Below are 11,415 nucleotides of genomic sequence, written 5' to 3' on the forward strand. Positions count from 1 at the left end.
CAAACTGTCTCCATTAGCAGTGACTACACTATATTCGACTTTATTTAAACAATAACGACTTGCGTGTCGTCTACGCCCTACAGTCATCGCGAGATAAAAGACCGTTGACGACAGCGCGGAGCTGTGGCTGCCCATCAAAACATCAATCGCGACTCTCCACGCTCCAGTGACTTCCATCGGGCCGGCCGTCACGCACCGCTGTGTGGACGGACCACCTGTGGCCAGCAGATGGCGGACCGTCGAGTGGCCGAGCACGGGTGTGAGGGGACACATCGTGATGTAAGGTAGGCGGCGCGAGTGTCGGCTGTGGGGTGCCTGCAGGGGAGGCAACTCTCGTTAGTTGGAGTGGAGTAGAGTGAAGACTATTGATGGTCAGCCCCAGCGAAGACGCGGTCTCATCGTCGTCGTCGCACCTTGGGTTGGGATTATCGTCAAGAGGCGAAGGGCGCACTTGAGGGTCTGGACGCGCCTGATGATGAGGCTGTGGCATGTGCTTGACACTACCTCTATCTCTTCCTGCCGCCCCGGCAAGTGGGCCTGTCGCTTGTCTGCCCCTGCCTATGTACGTGCATTCCTGGGCGTGTGAAAGTGGGCAGAAAAAGCTGTAGTCTGGCACATTCTCTCTCAATCACATACACACAAGATGACAAACCTGTATTTTTCTTTATTGATGTCTTTATTGATGACGGCCGCAAGTCTCAAAAGAGTAAATAGGATTATGACTGAATATAAAGTCTCTGTAGAAGAGTCTACGAGGGGAGTCAGTGTACAAAAGGAAACAAACAACTGAACTGTGGTTAGAAATGATGACCTCATGTCTTCGTGGATCGTTGACGTTGGTTTCGTTATCACTCGTGTGCTTGTGCATACAGACTCTGGTCAGTTCAGGTTTTCTGTGTTGAATATATAAGTCTCAATATCCGACAGGTCTGCAATACTCTTCTGACAAGTTTCATTCTTTTTTGTTGTTTATGGGGAAGGACTTCCACCTGTACCTGATCTTCATTGTAGGTGATGGGAAGGTGGAGAATTTTGAGGTTATAAGGTGGAGTAGGAATATATGAGGTACAAGGGTGGTCATCCCTTTTTGAGAGACATTATTTATTTTAGCATTTCCCTGCAGGCCTGTGTACATAATATGCATGTTGGCTATATTACCATGCTGCACCACTATTTTTTATTTAATTTTTTTTTTTTTGCTCGGATTTCCCATCTTCAAGTGTTGGTGTGTTTATCTCATCAAGAAAAAAATTTCGCTGCATCATGTTCCAATAAACTGAAACCCTGAAACCCGGAACTATCACATTCTTTTAGTGCTAGTAGTGTGTATAGGAAAGACATTAGGTGTTACTACAGGGGAGCTTGAATGAAGCGAGATAAACATAGGCGGTTTCTCTTTTATTAAAAACTAAACGATTGTCACCCCGGTTTTTTTTTCCTGCGGTCTTTTGTTTGTAGTCGGGGCGTAGAGAATGCTTCGGCGTCCGATACAATAACAGTGTTTTGAGATTTGCTAACACGCATACCCGAGACTGAGCGGCGCTGCCCCCCTGCTTGTTTCCTGGCCCACATGCCGGGCTCAAGGGTGGGTAACCACCGCTGATGACGCGCAGTTATCGCACCCGAGTTCTGACACAAATCGAACTAGTGGACCGCTGCGGCGTGGACAAGCGGAAAGCGCAGCGAAGACGGTTAATCTAATCACAGAGCCTCTTGTTTGGCCGCCGCACTCCAGCCTCCTCACCACCCCTTCACCTCCACCCCGATGTGTGCGCCACCACCCACGCCTCCCGTGACAACCCCGCCTGCTGTTCTCGAACCCTGGATCGTGAAGCTCGGCGTCCGATGACCCTCGCTGGCAGATGCAGGTCTGTGAAGGACGTCCAGGGTAACGACACCCAACGTCCGTCATCAAGCCAAAGCAAGACATTGTAGGAGACATAAAAGTCGAGATGAGAATTGTGAGGGAGCTGAACCACCGGAGTAGAGCGAACTCCCCAAATATCGAAATCAAGCGCAATTGTTTTTTTAAAAATTCTCTCTATTTCTTTCGCTCTCTCCGCCGCATGTCCCCACCCCAGGTGTGCACGGGGTCTGTGCAGCAGTTCTTGTTGTCATTGCTGGCTGGCTGCCTGCATCTGAAGCAACAAGGAAGCTGAATGCGGGCGACTTGTGAATGAGGCAGCATACCGTTCTCCAGTTCGCAGGCTCAGGCCAAGACGACATGCGACTTCAATACAAAACCCTTCTAGCCTGGAGCCAAGTGTGTGTGTGTGCAGTGGGTGTGGTTCTCGCCACTAAGTCTTGAAAATAATATTTCATAGCAAACCTTTTTCCAAACTGGGACTGTGTACATGAGTTTACCTTTATGAGTTCCTTCTTTTTCATACCTCGCTCGTTATCTTTTCATTCCTTCCACCGCATTTATTTGAACTTCTATCATGGAGCTTTTTGATCCTTCATTATCATTCTATCAATTATTAAATTTCTTATTGATTTTCTTTTTCATAAGGCTACTGCATAGATAGTTTTCGTTTGTGGTCATGTGCGCGGTGGGTTCTTCAAAGGAAGCTAAACGTTGCCTAGAACACAACCCGAAGGGTGCAGAACTGAGAGTTGTGGAAGGATGTAATCATAATTTAACTGAAGAGAAGAAAGTGTTGTGTTGTGTAACGATGTTATCTGTTAATGAGCATGTCACTATTGTTCTACATGTAATTATCTGTCGCTCAGCATATTGTCGACTATTGTTCAACATGCTAATATCTATCGTACCAATGGTCGCTGTGTCAGACTTGTACTGACCCTGTCCACTTTTCTTGCTATTAGACAATGAGACTTTTCACAGATAAAACTAATTAAAAACTTATCGGAGATCAATAAGGGTTTAAGAGAGAGTGGTTACACGTGGCAGTGTATCACTGAAAATGACCTGGCGTTTTCGAAAAAGAGTCTAATTTATCCGTTTAATGACAGGAGTTTTTATTTTGAATGTGTTATTGTTCGATCATGGAGTGGGGCGCAATATTTATCTTTCTCATAGAACTCAAGAGCGATCGTCGGCCCTGCTGAATTCCCGAAGACAGGACAGCCAGTGCTCACCCCACTGGCTCTGGCACCCTGTTCTTACTCTAAACATGTACCCGTGTCTACAGGGCCAACTGCTTGGCTCGTTTGGCGTACAACACCATCAACCCCTCTCCCCTGAAGTAATTTGCTATTATAACTGATTTGCGGAAGAAAACATTTCAAATTCTTCCTTAAATTCTGCAGACACAAACACAGACAGAGAGATTTTTGCAGGGAATGTTCCCCAGTCTCATGGCAAGGGGAAGGATGACGTGGGCTCGCACTGGGATGCTAATCATTGGCGGCCTGGCCAAGGGCGCCTCCTCTCGTAAGGAGAGTGGATAAAGCTGTTGGGCGAAGTCGCATGCCAGGTGTGGCGAGTCCGGGCGGGCGCCGTGTCGACCCTGTGTCGAGTCAGCCCGAGATGCCGCAGAGACAGTCTGTCTGTGCACCGCGCTGTGGTTCGCAACCAGCTCAGCGCACTTCTCTCGTCTTGTGCATGCCTGCCGCGATCTTCTGCCCACTGGGCTCCCGGAGACATACCCCTTGTCTGGAATGGATTCGAGAAGAGCGCGGGTGCCGAATGTAGTAGGCTACAGATCCGTTTTAATTTGCAGGTAAACGTTTTTCGTTTTTTTTTTTTAAAAGAAAAAACGAGACTCCGGTGTAGTGAATGCGGTGAGGGGTGACGGTAAATTGAAAGGGGAAGGAAGGAGGGGTAGGGGTGGTCCGAGTGAGTTGAAGACACTGTGGTGGTTGGGAGTGTGGGAGGAGGGGTAGGTAGGGTAGGTGGGGTGGTTGTTGCAGTAGTAGCACGGCTGCGGATACGTTCATACCTGCAGACAGCCTTCGAGCCACTGGCTGCATTGGTGACTTCCTAAGCCTCATCAGCCACACACCTGTTGCTTCGGGCCTGCTTCACTTGCGATGTGTGGTGCGAGAGAACGGTCGGTCAGGCTCTGGTAGTGGAGTAACGGACACTCCACGCTCACGTAGTCTGGTCGCACACCGAGGGAAGGAGGAGAGCCACCTGGCCGCTGGATGAAAGGTGCGAGTGTGACACGCAGGACCGCAGCAGTACTCATGATCACAAACAACTCTCAGCAGAACAGAAATGCCTGCGGTCCTGTTTAGTCCCACGTAAGGGACAGGTGTTGGGGCGAGTAACTGTTGTGCGAACCTCTGGTGGAGGTACTTGACGGGCTGGAGCGTCTCGCTGTTGTGTTGTCGCCGTCCTCATTTGCATGTGCTGTGAGATGTGTTCACACTCACCTGCCTCTATCAGCATTTTACCTGCCGAAACCTGTTGTTCTGAGGAGTCCGAGTTAATTATTGACGAGGAGGCGATCGGTCATGTGATGTCGACAGGGATCGATCATCGATGTGGACGACAGTGATCATCTGATGGTGTTTGCGGGACTAATCAAGAGATGCAAGATAGAAGGCTAAACCTTGCGACAGATCGAATTGAGGAAGCGAGTCAGCCTGTCACCTGCAGACTTTGTAGACAAGAGTAAGTATTCATTGTCAGGGTGGATTAGCTGGGTACAGCGGGTGTAGGGCGGTGATCTTCACGTTACAAAACACAGACAAAATAATAATTTCAAAAAAAAAATCAGAATTTTTAATGTGTCAGAAAACAATTATATTTATTTTCGTGTGGTCCTGTGTCTCCTACATCCAGTGTCTCTTGTATGATGTATCTACCACGTCTATTCGAAAAGCGTTTTACGCATGCGTGACACGGGATGTACACTGTTAAGTTTTGGAAAGAAAGTTCTCGTATCTGAGCCCTGTCAGCGCTCTCATATCTCATTATTGTCATCCTCGTAGCGAGGATGAACTCGTATCTCGAATACTAGGGACGAGCTCGTATTTCGAAACTTAAGTGACGCGCTCGTATCTCGAATACTGGGACGCGCTCGTTTCGCTCGACGGTTGGTGATGCGGACACCGCTGACGTCACCAGTCACGCACAGTTGCTCGTGCTGCCGTTTCTCACACGTCTGCCGCCTCGCAGATCTGACTGCAGCGTCGCTAGTGACACCGAGGCGCAGCCGACGTGCATCAACGTAGTAGCGAGGGCGTCACAGTCACGTAGCGAGAGCGAACCAAACGTCACGCCAGACGCAGGGCCGAGTGGGTGGCTGTTGTAGGGTGTTGATGGTGTAGCTGCTGGTGCCGCGGGCTTCAGTCCGACTTTGAAGGTCCCGCTACCTGACGGTAAGTCCTGTTACACTGCTTCCGTGTGTTTGGCTGTGAACAATGGCGTGTGAGCGTGCATCCGTAAATAGTGGCCGCTCTCTCTCTCGCGTGCTGACAACCACTCGCTCTCTCTTTCACACACATAAATATATGCCTACACATACTTCCTCACTTTTTCTCATGCACGCACACACAATTATACACACACAACACGTGCGCACCTTCTCTCACTCCATGCACTCTATTTCTCTCTTTCTCTCCCGCAGTCTCTAAATGCTGTAAGTACACACACACACACATCTACATGATAAAGTACAGGTTCACGAACACTGCAGTGCGGGTAGGCGAAATAATCCTTGACATTACCGAACATTCACGGAAACTTCGTACTTTTCTGTATCTGATGAACACGTCACGTGCTAACAACCGCTTACAACGAGAGGTGGCAAAGTTTTACTAGTAGGTAGGTGTGAGGGTGAGTGGGAGTGGGGTGGGGCTACTCTATTACTACCTCTGCCATGTTCTGTGTGAACTACTTCGTTTGTCACTTTACCAACCAAATCATACGCTCAGTCGCGCTCACGCACGAACCGATTCCCTCCTGCACGCGCACAGAAACTGAGAAAAAAATACTCTAGAGGAGATAGGGGTGGCTGGGTGGGAAGGTGGAAGGTGAGGATAAAAGAAAGCGAGGAAGTATGTTTGGTGTTTCGACATAAAGGGAGATTATTGACTTGTCAGCAGAACTTTTGAGATTGATTGATTGATAAGTTGATTCATTGATTGATTGATTGACTGATCGATTGTCCCAGTGAAGGCGTGTTGTCTGTTTTCGACTTTGTTGACTGTTTTGCTCTCGACCTGGGAACTACTCACTACCCAACCCTTTACACACTTCCTCGAGTTACGTACCCGCAGTTACATCCCTTGGCACGCCCTCTGCAGGGTGGAATAGTCAAACTTCCTGTCCGGGGTGCACATGAATGACAGTCGGGTGGATGTTGTCGGGTGGGAGGGTGGGTTGTGTTTACATCTCGCACTGACGGCGCTAGCTTCAGACGAACGAGACAAAAGCCGAGCTAATCGCTGCTTAGCGGCTTCATTATTGCTGACGTGGTCGGCAGGGCGGGCGTCAGGCAGGGCGTCAGGCAGGGCGTCAGAGAGCCTGCTGGCCGTCAGCCGTGTCTCGGGTTCTCGTCAAGCAAATAAGGGGTGTCGCTGGGAAGACAACTCTTACAGAGGGAGGGCTGGCAGTTCTGTCTTGCTCCGACGAAGCGCGCGCCGCCACTTATGACAGCTGTCGCCTTATTTCTTTCTTGTTTTCACCACGGGTAGATCTCCCCGTATTATACTGATCGCCACCTCAAGTTTTCTCTAGATGTGCGATAAGCGCCTGCGATGGGCGGGTAACTGTATTTAAGTGGGATTGGAAAGAAAGCCCTCTATCGTCTCTTTCTACCCCTATCCTCCTCTCCCCGAACCCTACGTGAATGGGGTTTGCTTGCGCCTCTTGCTGGACTGTTTCCTCCGTGTGAATGAGTGTGTCTGCAAATCTGTTTGCATGCATATACTCGCACATACCTATTGATCTTCCATGGAGGTCCGGGTATTTTCTCCACCATTAGGTCTGTTTGTTTATGATTTATGTGCATTATGATGTTCCGGTCTCGCCTGTTGTTCACATTTTCTTAATCCCTGTTTTGAGCAAGGACGAAAACCATGGCTACTTCGGAATATTCTAGCAATAAACCCGCCGTCCGTCCACCAAGGTACCGTTGCAGTCAGTCGTGTCACAGTCACCTGTGGTACTGAAGAGGACAGTCTCAGGTTGATAGACCATGCTGAGATTACTTGTTTGTTTTGGAAGGTGAAGTCGATCGAAAGTCGACACCATTTGTTCAGTTAGGGTAACGACGTGATTACCATCAAGGAGAGTCAGTTATCCATTCCTGATGTCCGTCTGGTGCAGGCGAGTCACATGCTGTCCGTCCTCTGCATGGTCACGTAGTCCGTCAACTGTATGGCCACGTAGTCCGTCTGGTGCATGTTGAGGCCCTTGCTGGGCCCTGGGCCCTTGCTTCTTGCTGGGCCAGGCAAAAAGGCATCAGGGGAGAAAATCCAGGATAATCTCTCGGCAAACCTCGCGGCGCCGCGCGTGATCTCGCCTGCTTATCTCCCCTGTCGTCAGGTCGCCGGACTCGCCGAGGGGTCGACTTGGAAGAGCGACCCGTCAAGGAGCTGAAGAGACCTCTTCCATGTCCCTGTGCTCAAAGAGAACATCGCCCGTCATTACTCCGAGTAACATCTGCAGGACACACATGCTGTCGACGACATGGAGGTGACTAATCAAGCTAACCTTGTATCTTCCTGTCGGCGACATTCTTATGCAGTCTTAATGAGTCTTCTCGGTCATACGTGAATAATTATATTAATAATAAAATGCAATAGTAGTAAAATAAAAATACCCCAAACAACAATCCTACTCCACTTCATAAAGTTCTTACATCAGCGATGCGGTTTGCTTTTATCCTTTAAGTAAGGATCAAGCTTAAGCAAAGTTGTCTCAGCACCATTTGTGTCCGAGCAGTCGACTTCTAGGATGTGGGTTTCCCCAGGTTAAGAAGCAAAGTCCAGGTCACAGTTCCTGGATGATGGCTTTTATCTAAAACAGTTTGCGAGCGCTCGGTTTTTATAAAGAACAAACTATGGACACTCCTTCCACTGGGGTGATAGTGTTGATAGGTATCACCACACTTATGTGTCTTCAGTCATTTTCAGTGTCATTGCAGTTAGATATCCCCAGGGTACGCTGTACCTAGCTATGATGACGGCATACTGACATCACCAAGCACATAGTCTTGTCTTTAGTCAATATTTAGTCACCAAACATTTCCACTTTTGTCTCCAGGGGCTCAGTTTCTGCATTTTTTACAAGTTGAGATCATCTGAGACAAAAAAAGATTAAAATCGTCTTTTGTGATATTGCTTAACATTGTGAAATAGATTTTAATGTATGATGCAAATGGATAAATAACAGTCATGCAGACCTAGTTGTACAGTGGATATAGCACACAAACACACAAGCACACACACAAACACGCACTCATGCACGCACACAGAGACAGCACACTCACACACGCATGCGCACTCGCCGTACATGAGTGAACTGTGACCAGGGCGGCCAAACAAGCCCTCATCAACTCAATCTGACAGTGAGTTTTTGATTGGCTGGCACTACTGTCGTGCGTGGCAATACCACATGTCAGTCTACCCCAGGCTTAGCGACAACAGCCCCGGGATTTGTGAGACGTGACTTTAGGCCGCTTAGTGGGAGACCACTCTTACCCCTTACGATGCCAGGGCAAAAAATTATCCTCCCCAAGGGTCAGCATTATTGAAAAGCCGTCAATCCTGGCTTCTTCTTCAAACTAATTAATCTGTCGTCTGATCGTGTCAAGGGGGAGGGAACTGGCGCAGAATTCCACAGCAGAGGGCGCAGTGTCCAAGATGTCTCATGAATTGTCGCGGTTGTCTCCCTTGATCGGTGCTGTCGTCGGATCAAACTTGGCTTCCAGTTGCTATTTTCCCTGAGATTATTGGGTTTACTGAGAGTATTGAGTGGAACGAGATTACTGAAGTTTATTGAGTTTAGTCCCCATCTATAAGCAAAGCAGGACCCTGACTTTCCCTTGCTTGCGTCTAAGGATTCCAAGTCACGCACAGTCGCAGGGACAGGAAAGCCCTAGAGGGAGGCCCCTGTTGACCATCCCGCCCATAGAAGGGACTGTTACCTCCAGCACAAGTCTACGGGTCATCAATCTTACAGGCAACCTTCGCTGGCTTACAGCCCGAGTGTAGGACATTGGAAGCGTGATGTATGTGTTTTCAATGCGTTGAAGGGGAGGGCCATGGCGCCCAGATTTATGGCCCCGGAACGTGCTGCTTTCCATTTTCATCTGCCCTCTTATTGCCACTTTCTTTCCCATCGTCAGCAGGCGTCGCAGGAAGAGGACTTTGTTGAAGAGGTCTTAGCAATATACCACGGTGGCGGGAGGTCCGTGTGACATTTTGGAGGGGAGCCCTAGTTCCTACGATCACGTGATCAACAAAACTTTTTTTCTGGAGTTTTGTTTTACTCTTCTACCTGCATCTACTACCCACAGAAGATTCTTACCCTAAACTCCGGGATAGTCAAGCTTTGGATTGCAAACTCCAGACGTGAAGAAACTACTGTAGAAAAAATTCCGCACACAGGCTGCAGTTGCTGGTGATGGTTTCTAACGGCTGTGTGGTGCCGTCCGTTTGAACAGTCCGTTTGTCGTTGCTGTGGTGAGGTAGTGTTGCCTCCTTCATATTCACCAACAGATGTAAGTCGTTTTCGTTTTATTAACCCTCACCAAGGAGGAGCACTGGGAATCGATGGAATGCACTTAGAGTTTATTCTTTTATTACTTGTTACTTCACTTAAGACACCCACCAGGAAGGACATTGTCGTAGAGGGTTTATATACTCTCTTTACCTTCTCTTCTTTTGTTTCTGAAATAGTTTTGTGTTGACTGACATTCCTCTTTATTGACAAGCCGTGTTTACTGGCAATAGTGCTTATTAAGGAGTTGTTGTTTTCAGCATGACATCCTGCATTTAAAAAAGTCTTTATTCTTAAAAAAGATGCTCACTTGCACGACTCTTTGCGTATTTAATTAGTGTCAAAAGCATTATTTTCTGTAGTGATACGTGTGCGGTAAGGAACAAGAGAGCGAAGAACAACCATACAGGCATTTTCTTTTCTCAGAAGGCAAGGAAAACTATACATTGCGAGAGTTGTGATAATAATATTATTATTCCCAAACACAGCAGCGCAAATACCACAAAATACAGTCGACGGTATCTCCTGTCATCTCAATACCCGCACACACGGACACACAAACGTGGCACAAACAATTAAAATGTTTGTTTTTATCTCTCATTATTCTAATAACGGGACTTTGGGACAAAAGGATCAGCTAGGAAAGTCGACAGCCACTTGCCAAACCTGGTCATAAAAATTCAATTCAAATCTCTGAACAGTTGTGTTGACAGCCTGCTTGCTTTGTGTTGCAGACTTCCAGACATGAAGGTAACCTTTGTCTTGTGGACACTCTGCGCGGTGCTGGGGTCAGCAAGTACGAGGTCGTTGCGTCTGCTGGGCGACGGCAGCCACCCGGATGCACACAACATCACCAGCCCTGTCAGTGTCGCCTCTAGCAGGGGGTCGCCTATCCCCTTCCTGCTAGCCATGCAGACCAGAGGAAGAGAAGAAAGAGTCCCACTGCAGGCTGAGCCAAATATCCAAGTGGTCAGCAAAAAGCCAAATTCAAGAAGGAGTCCTGCAAGACACAACCACTGAAACAGGTGGTCAGGATGAAAGGCTGCTTAAAGACTAAAATTATCAACCACTTTTGCTATGGACAATGCAACTCCTTCTTCATCCCCAGGACGGCCAAGCAGGACAAGGTGGTGGACGCATTCATGTCGTGTGGCTTCTGTCGGCCGCGACACATCCAGTGGATCCTGGTGACACTGCGGTGTCCCACAGACCAGGGCATACGGTACCGCCGGAAAAAGGTGCAGTTCGTTAAAAAGTGCCGTTGTATGGCTCAAGAAATCAGCATTTCATCTTTCTCATGAGTCAGGCCATCGGGAGAGGATACAGAAGAAAGGACTTCGTGAGAGGAAAGCTCACTTGATGTTCAGTCTGACGTCCTTCGAGTGAGAGACGTCTTCATCTTCTGGTCAGAAGACAAACTATCGTGAAAGGCACAAACGTTCTAATATATTTCTGATACCGGGTGTCCTCCGTGGGGAAGCCCGTTACCTCGCCATCATCTGTCTGTCGTCAAAGTACGACGTCAGTGCAACAACCAAAGAGAGACAATTCATCCGAAAAAAGGAGATAAGGTTATTATTTCTTCTCTACACTCCTCACAAGCAAGAGTTCCGCACGTAGGTTAACTGGGGATTAGCTGGCCTCAACTCACTATTGACACTAAACACTGCAAAATGTATTTTTGCCCAACCAGCATTTGAAACAAATGTCCGTCTAAAGGACTGTCTCAGACATCGTGTGGTGGACAATTATTTTTGACTTTGTCGGTGCAATCA

At 48.1% G+C, this 11,415-nt stretch overlaps 1 protein-coding gene across 1 annotated transcript; it reads left to right on the forward strand.

Moving 5' to 3' along the window:
- Nucleotides 1–3,765: 3,765 nt before the first annotated feature.
- Nucleotides 3,766–10,717, forward strand: LOC112571157. The gene is made up of 2 exons (XM_025249971.1): nt 3,766–4,582; nt 10,375–10,717. The coding sequence occupies exons 1-2, from the start codon at nt 4,500–4,502 to the stop codon at nt 10,658–10,660; spliced, it is 369 nt and encodes a 122-aa protein (XP_025105756.1). The 5' UTR covers nt 3,766–4,499; the 3' UTR covers nt 10,661–10,717.
- Nucleotides 10,718–11,415: the final 698 nt, after the last annotated feature.

This window comes from Pomacea canaliculata, linkage group LG8, assembly GCF_003073045.1.
Source record: "Pomacea canaliculata isolate SZHN2017 linkage group LG8, ASM307304v1, whole genome shotgun sequence".
NCBI classification, from domain to species: domain Eukaryota; kingdom Metazoa; phylum Mollusca; class Gastropoda; order Architaenioglossa; family Ampullariidae; genus Pomacea; species Pomacea canaliculata.

What these genes read in the sequence shown, in the direction of transcription:
- LOC112571157 (XM_025249971.1), top strand. Translation starts at nt 4,500, where the DNA reads ATGCAAGATAGAAGGCTAAACCTTGCGACAGATCGAATTGAGGAAGCG. An exon ending in TGCAGACTTTGTAGACAAGA is followed by an intron (nt 4,583 to 10,374) that starts GTAAGTATTCAT and finishes TTTGTGTTGCAG; the next exon opens with ACTTCCAGACATGAAGGTAA.